This window comes from Bombina bombina, chromosome 6, assembly GCF_027579735.1.
Source record: "Bombina bombina isolate aBomBom1 chromosome 6, aBomBom1.pri, whole genome shotgun sequence".
NCBI classification, from domain to species: domain Eukaryota; kingdom Metazoa; phylum Chordata; class Amphibia; order Anura; family Bombinatoridae; genus Bombina; species Bombina bombina.
This window is the reverse complement of record NC_069504.1, coordinates 1,031,870,210-1,031,890,250: the sequence shown is the minus strand read 5'-3', so window position 1 is coordinate 1,031,890,250 and position 20,041 is coordinate 1,031,870,210. Positions and strand designations below refer to the sequence as shown.

The following is a 20,041-nucleotide window of genomic DNA, read 5'->3' as shown; positions in this document are numbered from 1 at the left end:
CCTGCGGGGCCACGCCGTTGAAATGAGGATCACCGACGCCCTCTCCTGCTTGATTAGAGCCAAGACTCAAGGAAGAAAATCAAAAGGAGGAAATAAACATGAAAGACTGAAATTCCAAGGTACCGCCAGAGCGTCTATTAGTACAGCCTGAGGGTTCCTTGACCTCGACCCATACCTCGGAAGCTTGACATTCTGTTGAGAAGCCATGAGATTCAATTGCAACTGACCCCATTGAGAATCAGGCTGGAAAAACATTCCCGGCTGGAGTTCCCACTCCCCCGGGTGAAAGGTCTGCCTACTTACGAAGACCTCCTCTCAGATGTCCACTTCTGGGATGTGGGTTGCTGACAGACAGCAATTGTGGGTCTCTGCCCACTGAATGATCTTGGCTACCTCTGTCATGGCCAAGAAAACTCTGAGTTCCTGACGGTTGATGTAAGCCTAACTGGAACCTTATGAACCAGGCCGAAGCTAACTGAGGCCAGGCTAGGAGAGGATTGAAGATTGCTCTCAATTCCAAAATGTTTATGGGTAGAACAGACTCCGACCGGGTCCATGTTCCCTGCTCTTAGAGAGCCCCAAACTGCTCCCCAGCCCAAAAGGCTGGCATCTGTTGTCACAATCACTCAGAAGAACTGCGAAAGCAGGTTCCCTGGGAGAGAAGATCCTGAGACAACCACCAAAGTAAAGAATCCCTTGTCTCATGCTCAGACTGAAACCGCAGAGACAGATCTGCATAATCTCCGTTCCACTACCTGAGTATGCTTAACTGCTGAAGACTGAGGTGGAAACGGGCGAACAGGATGATGTCCATTGCCGCTACCATCAGCCACAATTACCTCCATACCCTTAGCCACTGATGGCCGAGGAGAGGAATGAAGTGCTAGGCAAGAATTGAAAATCCTTGAATTCCTGACTACTGTCAGACTTCATTGATGAGGAGACTAATATAGTTCTCCAAGAAAACTACCCTTGTAGTTGGAACTAAGGAACTCTTTTTCAAATTCCCCTTCCATCCGTGAGACCGCAGGAAAAATAACCACATTTCCGTGCGTGATCTTGCTTGTTGAAAGGAAGGCACCTGAACCAGAATGTCGTCCAGAGAAGGTACCACTGCAATGCTCCACAATTGGAGTACCACCAGCAGTGATCCCAGAACCCTTGAGAAAATTCTGGGAGCTGTGGAAAGGCCGAGAAAGAGCCACGAACTGGAAGTGTTTGTCTAGAAAAGCAAACCTTAGAAATTTGTGATGGTCCTTGTAGATGGGAACATGCAAGTATGCGTCCTTCAAATCCACAGTGGTCATAATTGACACTCTTGGACCAAAGGAAGAATGGAATGATAGTTTCCATCTTGAAAGACGGCACTTGTCCCTCCTTCTTGGGAACCACGAACAGATTGGAATAGCATCCCAGAACTCGCTCCTGCATTGGACCAGGAACTATCACTCCCAGGTCAGAGAGGTTCTGCACACAGTGTAAGAACGCCTCTCTTTTTGTCTGGTCTGCAGATAATCTTGAAAGCAGAAACCTGCCCCTGGGAGGAAAAGTCTTCAACTCTAGTTTGTATCCCTGGGACACAATGTCCACCGCCCAGGGATCTTGAACATCTCAAACCCAAGTCTGAGCAAAGAAGGAAAATCTGCCCCCCCAAAGATCCAGTCCGGATCGGATGCAGGCCCTTCATGCTGTCTTTGATTCAACAGCAGGCTTCTTGGATTGCTTTCCCCTATTCCAAGATTGATTGGGTCTCCAGGAAGGCTTAGAGTGCTCCTGTTTGGAAGAGGGAGTGGAAGGATTTCCTTTGAAATCTCGAAAGGAACGAAATTACTCTGACATTCTTTTTGTTTATTTCTCTTATCCTGTAGATGAAACATCCGCAGACCAAGATTTTAACCATTACGCTCTGCGGGCCAATATGGCAAAGCCTGAAATCTTAGCTCCCAGCTTAATAATCTGAAGGGAAGCATCTGTAATAAAGGAGTTGGCTAACTTAAGGGCCTTTATCCTATCCCTTCGAGAGGGGTGTCTGTCCAATAGAATCAGACAACGCATCATCAAACCAGTACTCCGTTGCACTGGTGACAGTAGCCATACAAACCGGAGGTTGCCATTGTAAACCCTCTAACTTCTTATCTATAGGGTCCTTAATGGAACAACTATCCTCTATGGGAATAGTATCTTCCTTGGCTAGCATGGAAATTGCCCCTTCCACCTTGGGTACCGTCTGCCAAGATTCCTTGATAGAGTCTGCTATAGGAAACATCTTTTTAAAAAAAATAGGAGATGGAGAAAAGGGGATACCCGTTTTCTCCTATTCCTTAGCGATCATCTCTGTAGCCCTACCTGGTACAGGAAATACTTCCACCATGGAGGGCACATCAAAATATTTGTAAAATTTACTCGACTTATTAGGATTGACTACGCCGGTAGTGTCGACCAGGGTAGTTAAAATCTCCTTAAGTAACAAACGGAGGAATTCAAACTTAAACCTGAATGGAGTATCGTCCTCTTCAGGCTTTAGGGAAGAAACATTCAGAATAGCTACTACTGTATCAGTAACATTATTCACTGATTGAATACATTTCCTCTTGTGCTTTCCCCGCAGCATGGGAAAAGCAGATAATGCATCAGATCCCGCCGATGACATTAGAGAAGCGATGTCTTGCAAGGTAACTCCAGGTGGAGTTTGAGAGGAAGCGCAGGGCACTGCATGTGTGGGCTATAACATTTGGGACACTTGAGGAGAAATTTGCGGCATATATTGAACATTGTCAATAGACTCCTGAACAGCATCCGCCTTAGAAGGAGTTGCTCAGAAAAAAGTATCTCTTTATAACTTAAAGTTCTCTCAATAGATAAGAAACAGAAAGGGATTGGTGGTTCCACATTGGCATCAAAGCATAAAGACAAGTGACACCTAACAGGGCCTCTTGGTCCATTCTGACTCACAAAGGATGAATTAATCAAATAAACAGTTTAAATTTTTTAATAAAGATTAAAACAGAAAAAAACGTTACTGTCTCTTTAAATTTTAAAACGTAACTTTTTATTTTTGTGTGCAGAAAAGGCTAAATTGGTACGCAAATACTGCAGAGCCTCTCTACACCTCAGCTTAACTTTGCTGAGGTGCCTATCTGCCCTTCTGACACTGGTTACATTCCTTCAGGAAAAGGTCCGGAACTCAGCTGTAGCGCTGTCCGGTCCGAATGCATGTGTAAACACTGAGGACTCTGTTTATAACTAAACACTGTCTTTTCCTTCAGTTTCCGATAACAGGAAGTGTTGTAGAAGAGTGCGCAACCCAAATTGGCGCCACACATAGCTCCGCCCATCATGGGCGTTACAAAAGGCAATCATCCGGTCGCCATTTTTATTGTTTTAAAGTTAAGCCACCGGGCGATAAATTAACATTCTGCCAAGCCTGGAGGCAAATTGGGGCTTCCGCTTGCTAGACAGCAGCTTAGCCCTATATGTGAACAGTAAACAAACAATCACCTCATACTGAGCCTTTTTTCCTCAGCCCTAGTGATTTAAACCCCCAGAGTGAAAAACCACCAGGATAGGCTCAATGACCTAAATATGTATAGCTTAGAGGAGAGAAGGGAAAGAGGTGATATGATAGCAACTTTCAAGTACATTAAAGGGTTTAGTAAAACTGAGGCTGTGGGTATTTTACATAAAATGGAAAATTCAAGAACAAGGGGTCATGAGCTCAAGCTAAAGGGTAGTAGATTCAGAAGTAATTTGAGGAAGCACTTCTTTACAGAAAGAGTGATTGATTTATGGAATAAACTTCCTCAAGAGGTAGTAGCAACAAACACTGTGGGGGACTTTAAAAATGCATGGGACAAGCATAGGGCTATCCTACGAACTAGATAAGTTTATACTGTTAGGTAAGGTCGGGCAGACTTGCTGGGCCTATGGCTCTTATCTGCCGTCAATATCTATGTTTCTATGTTTCTATGTTTAATCTAGAGTCTATCTCCTCAGCCCCAGTGCCTGCTTAAAAAGTGCTGTCACATAAATCTCCTTTTATATATAGGAGTCTCTATGTCCCAGGTAAATAAAGTGCTCCACTTCCTCTGAGATCCTTTTATTTCCCAGACCCAGAATAAAAAGTCAGCACTTACCTTTTAAATCTGCCATACAGCAAGGCAGCTCACCAGGATTGAGAGGTCCTCTCCCTCACATAGCCCTGTGGAGAAAAGATAAAGCCTGAGTAATCTTACTTAGGTTATCGGGATTAGGGCAGCATAAATATATGGAAGGCGCAGTGAGAATTATGTCCCACAAGTTCCCATTGCTCTAAAGACACCACTGCTCTACTGAAGAGACTGATCTGGACAACGGCTTCACCCCAGAACAAGGCAAAAAATAATAAACTCTTGATTGAAGAATTTTTTCTAACACCTAACTTTACCACTTCCTTGCTCTAACGTAGGCAAAGAGAATGACTGGGGTGGGAGGGAAGGGAGGAGATATTTATCAGCTTTGCTGTGGTGCTCTTTGCCGCCTCCTGCTGGGCAGGAGTGATATTCCCAACAGTAATTAATGATGATCCGTGGACTCATCGTGTCATTAGAAAGCAATTGTATTTTGTGATTCAGACTGAGAATACAATTTAAAAAAAAAAACATATCCAATGTACTTCTATTATCAAATTTGCTTTGTCCCCATGGTATTCTTTGTTAAATAGATACTTAGGTAGCTGTCTGGAGCACTATATGGCAGGAAATAGTGCTCTTGCAAATGGATAACATTCTTGCAAAACTGCTTTAAAGTGCTCCAGACATGTGCACATTCCTGAGCGTAATTACATCCCTGCTTTTCAACAAAAGATACCAAGTCAATGAAGAAAATTTGATAATAGAAGGAAATTAGAAAGTTGCTTAAAATGACATGCTCTATCTGAATCATGAAAGAAACATTTGGGGTTTCATGTCCCTTTAATTTACGAAAGGCTGCACATTCATTGTCAATATAAGAAAAGTCATTGATAACTCCCTTTATTTAAAACTGCATGCTCTATCTGAATCATGAAAGAAATGTTTTCAATTTAATGTACTTTAAAACTGCCCTTTAAAAGCAGGTCCCTTTGCCACCTAAGGCGTATTAGTGTTTGAAAGACCATTAGAAACAAACGAGCAAACATTAATAATAGGAGTAAATTAGAAAGTTGCTTAAAATTCCATGCTCTAACTAAATCGTGAAAGAAAAAAATTGGGTTTCATATCCCTTTAATAGCATTTTTTGCATATTTTAAACAACGCAAGTTACAAAAGAAAAACTAATTATACAGTTAAAGGGATACTAAACCCAATTTTTTTCTTTCATTATTCAGACAGAGCATGAGATTTTAAGCACCTTTCTAATTTACTTCTATTATCAATTTTTCTTTGTTCTCATGCTATCTTGATTTGAAAAAGCAGTACTGTAAGCTTTAGAGCCGGACCATTTTTTGTTCAGCACCTGGGTAGCACTTGTTGATTTGTGGCTAAATGTAGCAAACCAATCAGCAAGCTCTACCAAGGTGCTGAACTAAAAAATGGGCCGGCTCCTAACCTTTTATTACTGCTTTTTCAAATCAAGATAACATGAGAACAAAGAAAAATTGATAATAGGAGTAAATTACAAAGTTGCTTAAAATTGCATGCTCTATTTGAATCATGAAATAAAAAATGTGGGGTTAGTATCCCTTTAAATCTCATACTGATGATACATTCAGTCATCAGCATTAAAATAATTGCACTTATTTATAGATCTGTACATTCCTTTCAATACATAATTGCTTTCTGCTGTATTATATTTGAATGATCTATACTAAAACAAATGCTTACAAAGAAGAGGTGTTCCTAGGTTTGACATCTCAGGTAATGATTATAGCCATTGTCTGAGGTACCTATTATTTCTTTATGACCGTTCAGGGTGGATTTTACTACCAATATAAATGCAGCTTATTTTTCCAAAGTATAAGGCGTGGGCATGCAAGCAGCCATGTAAATATTTCAAAATACTTCAGTAACAAATTTGTTTTTGAGACCACAACATCATTTAATATAACAGTTGTCTTGTTTTGTTTTTTTGACAGGCAACTTTTAAACTGATGAAAATGATTTATTGTTTTTCTGTTTTAAAGGTTGAAGGACAGTTAAAATAATAAAAGATTAAGAAAAAGAAGTAAAATCTCTAATATATGTGGCAAGAAAATATTGCCCAGAGTACCAGAGACTTTGTAGTGATTTTGCTATCACTCCATTTAAATAGACCCATGATTTTTTTTCTTTATTTAATTTACATATCAAAACTATTATATATAGATATATATATATATATATATATATATATATATATATATATATATATATATATATATATATATATATATACACACACACACACATATACATACACACACACATGGTATCTCACAAAAGTGAGTACACCCCTCACATTTTTGTAGATATTTTATTATATCTTTTCATGTGAAAACACTGAAGAAATGACACTTTGCTATAATGTAAAGTAGTGAGTGTACAGCCTGTATAACAGTGTAAATTTGCTGTCCCCTCAAAATAACTCAACACACAGCCATTAATGTCTAAAACATTGGCAACAAAAGTGAGTACACCCCTAAGTGGACATGTCCAAATTGGGCCCAATTAGCCATTTTCCCTTCCCGGTGTCATGTGACTCGTTAGTGTTACAAGGTCTCAGGTGTGAATGGGGAGCAGGTGTGTTAAATTTGGTGCTATCACTCTCACACTCTCTCATACTGGTCACTGGAAGTTAAACATGGCATCTCATGCAAAGAACTCTCTGAGGATCAGAAAAAAAGAATTGTTGCTCTACATAAAGATAGCCTAGGCTATAAGAAGATTGCCAAGACCCTGAAACTGAGCTGCACCACAGTGGCCAAGACCATACAGCGGTTTCACAGGACAGGTTCCACTCAGAACATGCCTCTCCATGGTCGACCAAAGAAGTTTAGTGCACGTGCTCAAAATCATATCCAGAGGTTGTCTTTGGAAAATAGACGTATGAGTACTGCCAGCATTGCTGCAGAGGTTGAAGGGGTGGGGGGGTCAGCCTGTCAGTGCTCAGACCATAAGCCGCACACTGCATCAATTTGGTCTGCATGGCTGTCGTTTGAGAAGGAAGCCTTTTCTAAAGATGATACACAAGAAAGCCAGCAGTTTGCTAAAGACAAGCAGACTAAGAACATGGATTACTGGAACCATGTCCTGTGGTCCGATGAGACCAAGATAAATTTATTTGGTTCAGATGGTGTCAAGCGTGTGTGGCCGCAACCAAGTGAGGAGTAGAAAGACAAGTATGTCTTGCCTATAGTGAAGCATGGTGAAGGGAGTGTCATGGTCTGGGCCTGCATGAGTGCTGCTGGCACTGAGAGCTACAGTTCATTGAGGGAACCATGAATGCCAACATGTACTGTGACATACTGAAGCAGTACTGGGCCGCAGGGCAGTATTCCAACATTATAATGACCCCAAACACACCTCCAAGACAACCACTGCCTTGCTAAAGAAGGTGAGGGTAAAGGTGATGGACTGGCCAAGCAGGTCTCCAGACCTAAACCCTATTGAGCATCTGTGGGGCATCCTCAAACAGAAGGTGGGGGAGCGCAAGGTCTCTAACATCTACCAGCTCTGTGATGTCATCATGGAGGAGTGGAAGAGGACTCCAGTGGCAACCTGTGAAGCTCTAGTGAACTCCATGCCCAAGAGGGTTAAGGCAGTGCTGGAAAATAATGGTGGCCACATAAAATATCGACACTTTGGGACCAATGTGGACATTTCCACTTAGGGGTGTACTCACTTTTGTTGCCAACGGTTTAGACATTAATGGCTGTGGGTTGAGTTATTTTGAGGGGACAGCTAATTTACACTGTTATATAGGCTGTACAGTCACTACTTTACATTTTAGCAAAGTGTCATTTCTTCAGTTTTGTCACATGAAAAGATATAATAAAATATTTATAAAAATGTGAGGGGTGTACTCACTTTTGTGAGATACTGTGTGTATGTATATATATATATATATACACACACACACACACAGAACCCCGCGTCTTAATGTCACCAAAAGAGGATGGTGCTTAAAAAGCTATTCGTTCCCCAGAATATATGTATGTAATACAGTATAACAAATATTTTCATTTGTATAACAGATTATTTTGTAAAAAAGGGCAATTTATTAATACAAATCAACCTATAAAAATCGGATCCATCCGTTTACACCTTATAAGTATATAATTTTAAACGCACAATATATAGGTACATAAAAAAACGTGTGAAATAGATACACAATAACAAATTTGTAAAACAGGTAATTAAAATGTCTTTCCTTGATAATGGAGCAATTTACTCCTTTAGGATTAAAACAGAATCGGAATCGATCGATCTCTGGTTAATTTTACAACCCCAATTCCATAAAAGTTGGGACACTATGGAAAAGGCAAAAAAACAAACAAAAAGATTCATTTGAAAATTCAGTTCACCCTGTACTATATTGAGAACACATTATTTGATGTTTTACTTTGTGAATTCAATGTATTTTTGAAAATATACACTAATTTCAAATCCGATGACTGCAACACACTCCAAAAAAGTTGGGACAGTCAACTGTTTACCACTGTGTAACATCACCTTTTCTTTTAATAAAATTAAAATTGTATTCTCTATCTGAATAAAGAAAGAAAAAAAATTTTTAAAGGGACACTGAACCCAAAAAAAAATTTATTTTGTGATTCAGATAGAGCATGCAATTTTAAGCAACTTTCTAATTTACTCCTATTATCACATTATCTTTATTTGAAAAGCAAGAATGTAGTAAGTTTAGATGCCGGCCCTTTGTTGGTGAACAACCTGGGTTGTTCTTGCTGATTGGTGGATAAATTAACCCATCAATAAACAAGTGTTATCCAGGGTTTGAACCAAAAATTGGCTGGCTCCTTAGCTTAGATGTCTTCTTTTTCATATAAAGATAGCAAGAGAACGAAGAAAAATTGATAATAGGAATAAATTAGAAAGTTGCTTGAAATTGTGTGCTCAATCTGAATCACAAAATAAAAAATTTGGGTTCAGTGACCCTTTAAGGAAGATAATAACATAATACCTTTAATAATTCTAGTAGTTAAAAGGGACATAAAACCCACATTTTTACTTTCATGATTTAGATAGAGCCTACAATGTTAAAAAAAACTTTCCAATTTACGTCTATTATTTAAATTTTGTTTCCTACTCTTGTTATCCTTTGCTGAAAGGTTTATCTAGGACACTGGTTTTCAAACCTGTCCTCAGGCCTCTCTAATAGGCTACATTTTACTGTTATCTTAACTAGAGCACAGGTGAAATAATCAGCTGATTAGTAACCATGGTTATTTACCTGTTCTCATCCAAGGTGATCCTGAAAACCTGGACCGTTGAGAGGCCTGAGGACAGGTTTGAAAACCAGTGATCTAGGAAAGTTCAGGAGCAGCAAAGAACCTAGGTTCTAGCTGCTGATTGGTGGCTGCAAATATATACTTACTGATTGTCATTGGCTCACCGATATGATCAGTCAGCAACCAGTAGTGAATTGCTGCTCATTCAACAAAGCATACTAAGAGAACAAAGAAAAATTAATAATAGGAGTAAATTAGAAAGTTGCTTAAAATTGCCTGCTCTATCTGAAACATGAAAGAAAAAAATTCAGGTTCCATATCCCTTTAAGCATGAGAACTTCTATATTATAAACACAAACATAACTGCGTCTCCAACTACACTATCAAGTGATCTGTTAGGCATAAAAACTATGCAATATGGGAATTCAAACATAATTATATGAAGACAAAACCATTGGTATCCACAGCAATACACAGTGAGAATATGCAGCTAACAATAAAAGGAGCAATTTGAGATAATAACCCGCAAACGTAGATATTAAGCAGTGAGCAATTTCTAGCTAGATCTGGCAGGGTTATAGGGACATGAAACCAATTTTTTTTTCTTTTGTGATTCAAATGGACAATACATTTTTAAACAACTTTCCAATTGACTTCTATTATGTATTTCTCTTCATTTTCTTAGTATCCTATATTGAAGGAGCAGCAATTAACTACTGTGAGCTAGCTGAACACATTGTAAGGCAATGATAAGAGGTACATATGAGAAGCCACCAAAATTTTGGTTTTCATGTCCCTTTAAAGGCATACAGCAAAATATTTCCTATAACAACAACTTCCTTGGTACCTACGTAGATCCTCAGAACAGGATGAGCTTTGAACATTTTTCAATTTCAAGCAATTCCAGTGAGTGCACATTGGGGGGTCGATCCGATAAAAATCGTCGCCCGCAAAAGCCGGCGACGCCAATATTTGCGCGGGTTTGGTATCCTATATACGGCGTAACCTAGAAGTTACGCCCGTATATTTCTGCCGTCGCCCGTAGTTTTTTGGGCTATAGGCAGGTATACCAAACCCGCGCAGTTTGGTATCCAATATGCAGCGTAAGGACTTACGTGGCGAAAATGGAGAAAACTTACTCCATTTTCACCTCGCCACAAAAAGCAGCCGTAAGAAGCCTTACGCTGACTATTGGAGCCCCGTAACTTCCTAAACTGGCTGCTAAAATAAACCTAACACCTAACGCATGCGCAATGTCTATCTCCCTGTCAATTGCGATCTGCTAAAATAAACCTAACACCTAACGCATGCGCAATGTCTATCTACCTGTCAACCGCGATCCCCCCCCCCGAAATCCCTAATAAAGTTATTAACCCTAAACCGCCGCTCCCGGACCCCGCCGCCATCTACATAAACTAACCCCCTACTGTGAGCCCCTAAAACCGCCGCCATCTACCTTATCTATCCCCTAATCTGACCCCTTACACCGCCGCCACCTATATAAAAATTATTAACCCCTAATCTAATCCCCCAATACCGCCGCCAGCTATATTAATATTATTAACCCCTAATGTAAGCCCCTTACACCGCCGCCATCTCTATTAAAATGATTAACCCCTAATTTAATCTACCTACCCCCGCCGCCAGCTATATTATCTATATTAACCCTAAGTATATTATAGTTAATATAGGTATTACATTATATATATTAACTATATTAACCCTAATTATATTAGGGTTAATATAGTTACTATAGTATTTATATTAACTATATTAACTCTATCTAACCCTAACACCCCTAACTAAATTTATATTAAATTAATCTAATTCATTTATAAACTAAAATATTCCTATTTAAATCTAAATACTTACCTATAAAATAAACTCTAAGATAGCTACAATATAATTAATAATTACATTGTAGCTATGTTAGGGTTAATATTTATTTTACAGGTAAATTGTTAATTATTTTAACTAGGTATAATAGATATTAAATAGTTATTAACTATTTAATATCTACCTAGTTAAAATAATTACCCAATTACCTGTAAAATAATCAGATTGAGCTCGCATTCTATTGGCTGTTCCGATCAGCCAATAGAATGCGAGCTCAATCTGATGGCTGTTCGGATCAGCCAATCGGATTGAACTTGAATCTGATTGGCTGATTCAATCAGCCAATCAGATTTTTCTAACTTAATTCCGATTGGCTGATAGAATCCTATCAGCCAATCGGAATTCGGCGGACGCCATCTTGGATGACGTCATTTAAAGGTACCTCATTCGTAGTACAGCAGTCGGCCGGGATGGATGCTCCGCGGCGGCGGAGCGAAGAAAGAAGATTGAAGATGCCGCCGGAAGAATGAAGACTTTGCTGCCGCTTGGAGGAAGACGTCGCCGGAGGAAGAATTCTTCTTTGCCGCTTGGAGGAAGACATCGCCGGAGGAAGAATTCTTCTTTGCCGCTTCGAGGAAGACATCGCCCGGATCGGATCAGGAGTTCGGCCCGGTGTGGTGAAGACAAGGTAGGGAGATCTTCAGGGGGGTAGTGTTAGGCTTTTTTAAGGGGGGTTTGGGTGGTTTTAGAATAGGGGTATGTGGGTGGTGGGTTGTAATGGGGGGGGGATTGTATTTGTTGTATGCAAAAGAGCTGAATTCTTTGGGGCATGCCCCACAAAAGGCCCTTTTAAGGGCTGGTAAGGTAAAGAGCTTTGAAATTTGTTTAATTTAGAATAGGGCAGGGAATTTTTATTATTTGGGGGGTTTATTATTTTATTAGGGGGCTTAGAATAGGTGTAATTAGCTTAAAAATCTTGTAATCTTTTTTTTATTTTTTGTAATTTAGTGTTTGTTTGTTTTTGTAATTTAGTTTAGTTAATTTAATTGTATTTTTAGATAGATGTTTGTAGTTTATTCAATTTATTGATAGTGTAGGTGTATTTGTAACTTAGGTTAGGATTTATTTTACAGGTAATTGGGTAATTATTTTAACTAGGTAGATATTAAATAGTTAATAACTATTTAATATCTATTATACCTAGTTAAAATAATTAACAATTTACCTGTAAAATAAATATTAACCCTAACATAGCTACAATGTAATTATTAATTATATTGTAGCTATCTTAGAGTTTATTTTATAGGTAAGTATTTAGATTTAAATAGGAATATTTTAGTTTATAAATGAATTAGATTAATTTAATATAAATTTAGTTAGGGGTGTTAGGGTTGGATAGAGTTAATATAGTTAATATAAATACTATAGTAACTATATTAACCCTAATATAATTAGGGTTAATATAGTTAATATATATAATGTAATACCTATATTAACTATAATATACTTAGGGTTAATATAGATAATATAGCTGGCGGCGGGGTAGGTAGATTAAATTAGGGGTTAATCATTTTAATAGAGATGGCGGCGGTGTAAGGGGCTTACATTAGGGGTTAATAATTTTAATATAGATGGCGGCGGTGTTAGGGGCTCACTTTAGGGGGTTATAGATATAATATAGCTGGCGGCGGGGTACGGGAGCGGCGGTTTAGGGGTTAATAGCTTTTTTATTGTTAGGATAGTGAGGGGGGATAGCGGATAGAGGGTTAGACGTGTCGGGCTATGTTAGGGAGGCGTGTTAGACTTGTCGGGCTATGTTAGGGAGGCGTGTTAGACAGTGCGGGCTATGTTAGGGAGGCGTGTTAGACAGTGCGGGTGTTTTATACTTTAGTCAGGTTTTATAGGCGCAGGCAGTTTCTAACGTGGCGCAAGTCACTGGCGACGCCAGAAATTTGTACTTGCGCAGATTTCTGGACATCGCTGGTTTGTCAGACATACGGCACGTTAGCATCTGACGGCGACTTATATGGGATAGCTCGAGTTGCGAGCTGAAACTGCGGGCAACGCCGGTTCCCTCGCTTGCGCCGCAAACTGCGATCTATATCGGATCGCGCCCTGGAAGTGTAAAATATTCACACTGCAAGAGGGGCCAACAACTTAGAAATGACAACTGAAATCTTGTAGCCATGGCAAATTGGCAAGACGAGAGTAAATATGTAATACATTGAATGCTATAAACTAAGACTAGCAAAGAAAAAAAAAGAAAAAAACAAAGAAAAAAAATGCCCAGCAGTCAAAACAATATAGATCTTGGGAATAATTAGAATACTAACAAGTAGGAAGCTATTAAAATATAGACAATCCCTAACAAACACAAAGAAAGTTGCAGGCTTGATATAGTCCTTATAAATAATGTAGCTGGTATCTTCTATATTAGCTTAAAGGGACAGTTCACTGTAAAATGTTTTTTCTCTGAATGTGTTCTCCATGACTTGTTATACTAGCTGCAGCGTATAAAACGTATGAGAAATTGCTCACTTATGCTTCTTTAGCTGCAGCGTATAAAACGTATGAGAAATTGCTCACTTATGCTTCTTTTTGCAAAATAAATAACTAGATTTGCTTTTTGAAACCACAGCCCATCAAAATGGGCTTGGCTTGCTGACAGAGTAGATTTTGCTAACTTATCACTCAAATGCTTCCCTTTCTTATCTGTGTCTCTGTACAATACTTAGAAAGAACAATTGAAAATGAACATTTTAGAGCTTTATCTTTTCCACCTCCCACTGTGAGTGTAATTTATTCTGCTGGTTTGTTTACGTAGTTTCTTAAAGGGACATTATACAATAGATTTTTCATTGCACAAATGTTTTATAGATGATCCAATTATATAGCCCATACAGTTTTTTTTAAATGTATAGGTTTGCTTATTTTTTAAATAACATTGCTCTGATTTTCAGATTCCTAACCAAGCCCCAAAGTTTTAGGAGAATACTGATGTATACCTACTCCAGCTTGCTCCTGTTTGTGTAAAGGGTATTTTCATATGCAAAGGAAGGGGAGGGGGTAGTGTCTGCTATTTCCCACTTGCAGTGGGTGTTCCAGCTACCTTTTTAATAGAGCTAAACTATAAGATTTAAAGTAAGTTTTTAAAGGGTTTTATACTGGATTTTTAGATCAGTATCTGTGCATTTTATTCTTTATAGTAGCATCTATTACATGCAGTTATATGACAATTGGTGTATACTGTTCCTTTAATAGCCTATACCTAGGTATACTACAGGCAAATCAGCTATTTCAAATGCCAATATAAAGGCTAAGACGCTAATTGTAAACAATTGAATACACTCCAGCAGGTAAAATGGATCATTGGAAACAAATTAAAGGAGATAAAGTTTTTGGGTAAACTATCTCTTTAAGCAAGACTATAGTACCAAACATTTATGTGCAACAGGACCCCTTAAATGGATATGAAAACCAAAACATTTATTTTGTGATTTAGACAGAGCATACAATTTTAAACATGTCCAATTTACTTATATTACCAAATTTGCTTCATTCCCATCATATTCTTTGTTTAAGAGATGCCTAGGTAGGTGTCTGGAGCACTACATGGCAGGAAATAGTGCTGCCATCTAGCGCTCTTCCAAATGAATAACATTATTGCTGCAATATAGTGGTCCAGAAATGGTCCGGCTCTGCTTTTCAACAAAAGGTACCAAGAAAACAAAGATAAAGCAATTAAGACAGGATAAGAATGTCAGGACTAACACAGCGTCCCATCTCTACTTATGATATAATGGTCCAGAGAACCCACCAAATTGGATAACCAAATAATTACTTCTGCAACTGGGGAGCAAAACAGGGTGACCTCTCCTGTGTGGCCTCTTATGTATCCCTCATGTAGGTATTGGTAGAATCCACAGCAAACAACAAGCCGTTGTGGAGATGATCTGGTTCCAGAACAGCTCCCTACAATAACCCAAGCCACTGTCTCCTGTGACTGCTGTGCCCTCTGAGATTCTATCCAAACCAGCCCTTCTATTCTTACGCTAGGATCGAGAGCCTGCAGTCGAGAAACTGACACAGCTAGTTTACCAAAGTGGTCATTAAGGAGAGCCAACATATCTTTTCAAAGAAGCTCTATGTGTACTCCATATCTGCCGTTGTGATGTGGCAATAAATCAAAGCAGCTAAGAATGAGTTGGCACAAATGCAGCTAGCAACTGCGGAATGGAAAGTCCAGTGACAAGTGAGATAGCACTGCTCACTCAGTGGGTCAAGGGATGTTGCCGCCGAGGGGGGTTAAAACGAGGCCCTCTTTACTTTCTGCTAAGACCTCAAATAACCTGGAGCACCATAGTAAGATTATCAAAAGAAATGCCTGTACAAAATTTGTAACATGCCATGTAGTTGATTTGTGCATTCAGATCCTTCATGAAGAATCGAATGCGAAAGTATGCAGCCGATCATGCCATTCGGTTCTTTTCGGAGCCTGATTAATTCTTGTGAAAGATCAACACACTAACATCTGTGCTAATCCAGATCTTAGTTTGAAGATCTTTCACAAAAATATATCTGACTCCAAATAGAGCTGAACAGCACGAGAGGCCTTCTACTTCCGCATTCAAATCCTCAGGAAAGATCCGAATGCACATATCTACTGTGTAGCACAGTCTACTAAAGCAAATAGCAGATGTCTAAATAATCCAGTAATATTTTGTGGTTAAAATACAGCGTTGGCTCCAGCTATCAGTGTTTCGACATGTCATGACTGCTGCCTGGAAGCTCCCCCCCAGTATATAGTCAGTTTAAGACATGATTCCTGGAGTTAAAGGGACATAAAACCCACAATTTCAAGATTGAGATAGAACATAGAATTTTAAACAACTTGCCAATGCACTTCTAGTATCAAATATAACACAGGACACAGAAATATCAAAAAGCAGAACAAATGTATTAATTATCATAGTGATGGTCAAAAGTTTCTGTCTCCTAAATATATGGTCTGGCATGTTTGTGTCCAGTGGATAATCAATGTATCAGCCAGTTTTACTGGCCTATCTGTACTCAAAGTAGAGATATATCTTTCAAATCTGTTGTGTCCAGAAGACTAGAGATGAAAAATGCTATACTAGAACAGGGGTTGACAAATGTTTATAAAATATGGGTCAGCCAGAAAACGGACGACCCAGTCATTGAGGCGCTAGGAAAGGAATTTATAGGTATAAACCAAAGCACAGCTAAATCCATTATAAAAACAAATGTAAATAATATGACAACAATATGGTACAATCATAACTGACCCAAGAGGATGCCATTCACTGAAAATGAATGTCTGATAAGGGTATCGATGGCCATAAATTGACCAAAAGGCCAATGATACCTTCTCTCAATCCAACCTCCCCATCCAACTACCGCCCTATTTCCCTACTCCCTCTTGCCTCAAAACTTCTCGAAAAGTTAGTATATGCACGCCTATCCAATTTCCTTACATTAAACTCCCTCCTTGACCCACTGGAATCTGAATTTCGGCCCCATCACTCCACAGAGACAGCAATATTTAAGGTTACCAATGACCTACTTACAGCAAAATCAAAAGGCCACTTCTCTCTGTTTATCCTCCTCGATCTGTCCGCAGCCTTTGATACCGTTGACAACCCTCTTTTGCTCCAAGCCCTTCAATCTTTTGGCATTTGTGACACAGCCCTCTTGTGGTTATTTTCCTACCTGTCTAACCGTACGTTTAGTGTAGCCTTCTCTGGGGCTTCCTCTACCCCGTCACCACCCCCAATCTCTTTATAACAACTGTCGACAACTCCATCATTACCCCTACCCCGCATCCCCACGGTCTTGAGAGTCACACTTGACTCAGACATTTCTTTCACTCCTCACTTTCAGTCCTCGGCTAAATCCTGCCTCTTCCACCTTTAAAATATCTCTAAAATTAGACATTTCCTTACACAAGACACAACTAAGATTGTAATCCACTCTCTCATCCTTTCCTGCCTCGACTACTTCACCTCTCTGCCAATTCCTTCACTGACTTCCAGGGTTAAACACAAAATTCTCACTCTGACATACAAAGTCCTCAACTGCACTGCCCCCCACCCTATACCTTGTCTCCAGATACTCTCCTTCCCATCCCCTTCGCTCTGCTCACAACCTCCTACTCTCCTCCTCTCTTGTTACCTCCTCACATTCCCATTTAAAAAAATACTTCTCCAGACTGGCTCCCATCTTATGGAACTCTCTGCCTCGCTCCACAAGACTCTCCCCTAGTTTTAAAAGCTTCAAGCGCTACCTAAAGACTCTACTGTTCAGGGATGCATACAACCTACACTAACTTTTCTTTATACCAGTTCCTCTCCTCCATTGCTATCCCCTTGAACCCCCTTAGCATGTAAGCCTAAGAGCCCAGTTGTTTGTAGATCACCTTCTTAAGAGCTGACTACAACAGTGCGAATCTTGGCAGGGCCCTCTACCCATTTGATCCCTGTGTTTATAGCACTGCGGAATCTGTTGGCACTCTACAAATAACCGATAATAATAATAATAATAATAATAATAATAATAATAATAATAATAATAATAGGATAATTCTAATTCAATTGCAAAGCTTCACAGACAGGATGGCGGAATCCTGGCTGTAATGAAAAGGAACATGAGAAAAGACATTGCCGGATATCCCTCACATCAATTTGTTTAGATTTTTTCACTAGTTCATGTCACAGAAAAGATGTAGCAAAAAGATTTATCAGATAATACCAAAAACTAATGGTCTGGCCAAATAATAAGCAATTATAAATAATAATAATAATAATAATAATAATAATAAGTACTGTAGTAGTCATTTAGTTTACAGTCACAAATAGCGGAGGGGAAAAAATGAGATTATTGATGCTTTAAAAAAATAAAATATTTAATCATTTTAAGAGTTACTTAATAGTTACTAAAAATGATGATCGATAAAAACTTCCTAGTTCTTCTCAAATGTCTACACTATAAGCTTTGCAGAAAAATAATAAGTCTATTGTTTTATGTACAATGTGTTGTATGACTGCATTGTGAATCAGTCAGCATGTTAAATTTATAGGCTTATTCTTCCTACTGTGCTGCGGTTTGCTGGTTCCCATAACAAATAATAAAATCCTCTCTTTCAACAGGTATGTAAAAGGTTAAACTGAATATGTACTGCACTCCTCCTCCTAGCGCCTGCTGTACAGTAGTAAATGTCCCTAAAGGAAACAAGACAATTGTTGGATCCGCAATCTCAGTCATCTCTCTGAGCTAATGACTGATAATAAAACTTTAAATTCCAGTCTCAGAAATGTCCCCGCCAGTCACCAATATCACCCTTGGACCCGTTATGATGACATCATGTTTGCAAATCCCATCAAATTCCCTGTCACGTCACCCACCCACCTCAGTGTCAAAGTACTGCTTCCACAATACCAAGATTTTTTTTTATTGCCAGCAGAAGTAGATTAACACCATGAAAGATGTTTTCCTTTATTCTCATCCATTAAAAATACCACCTTTATCTTAAATAGCAAAATCAAATCCTTATATTTATATTTCCAGATATTTTATTTATGCCAGCCTGTGTGCATATCAGTCAACCACAAAAGGTACCTGTGTTGAAACTGTATATTATTTTATTCAAGAAAGTCCCATACAAATACTTTTAAGGTAATTCATAGACTGTAATTAGGTTATTTCCCAATACTGCATTATTTATAGACTGTTGCCTCATTGCTAAGCATCTGTACAGGAGATTGAAAACAGGACATTGTAACTAACTGTATATAAGCAACATTACATTTAATACATACAATGAGTGTGTTTACATATATTTGCATGTAAATATGTGTCCTAAAAGAATATAATGTACTGTATAAAAAGTGCATACATGTGTGTGTGTGTATATATATATATATATATATATATATATATATATATATATATATATATATAAATAGATAGATAGGTAAATGAATAAATGGACAGATAGATAATACCGACCTGGAAAGATGTTTCAATATCTGCTTCTTTATGATCCCAGCCATGGTTTAGGGATAACTGTTACCCCCACTGAAGCAGCACTACCCCACTGTAAAAGCCTCCCTTTAAGATCAGTCACCGGTTCGCCACGCCATGTTCACAGACGAGGGACATTTGTCAGGTGAGGGTGCTGGGTGTCACTTTGTGACTGTGAAGACCATCACACAGCGACCATTTTAGCTGCACCATCACCTAGAGACAGCCAGCAGGAGGCGGTGCTGCGGTGACTCATGTCGGGGAGTGGCGGCGGCTGCTGGTTAGAATGGGGGAGGGATAAGGCGATTGTGTCCTCCCAGTTTGCTGTCTGATGCTGACAGGCTTTTTGGTGGGGTCGCTGCTTGATGTATGAGGCATAAAATGACGGTAGATTGGTGATATCCTGTATACTTAATTAATGAGAGAGAAAAACGTATTATATTGTTATAATTTGTTGAAATAAAGACAAGTCTTATATCTTCTTGACTTTCAGAGAGGTTAATCAGTAATTATCGCGTTTTATTTATTTTCTTTCCTAATCAACCACTGATCACTCATTACAGTCGACCTTAAATGACATAATACTTTTCTCTTTGCAATTAAAGAATCACAATATGCTACTTTTCCCTAGAGGAGTAGTTCAGGTTTTAACTCTTTAAGGGCCAGATATGATTTTGTTTTCTTAAAATTGTATTAGGAGACCTATTTTTGCATGTCAATGTTTAACAGTCTGACTGCAAACAATTGTTAAACTGTGATTTA

The 20,041-nt window shown here is 38.8% G+C and overlaps 1 protein-coding gene across 1 annotated transcript in view; it reads right to left on the bottom strand.

Moving 5' to 3' along the window:
* Window positions 1-19,513, bottom strand: part of BLTP3B (bridge-like lipid transfer protein family member 3B) — a 344,497-nt gene extending 324,984 nt beyond the window's left edge. Inside the window, exon 1 of the mRNA XM_053718772.1 lies at window positions 19,265-19,513. Coding sequence (XP_053574747.1) covers window positions 19,265-19,308 — 44 coding nt within the window. The 5' untranslated portion in view covers window positions 19,309-19,513. The remainder of the gene's footprint in view (window positions 1-19,264) is intronic.
* Between the last annotated feature and the right edge of the window lie 528 nt (window positions 19,514-20,041).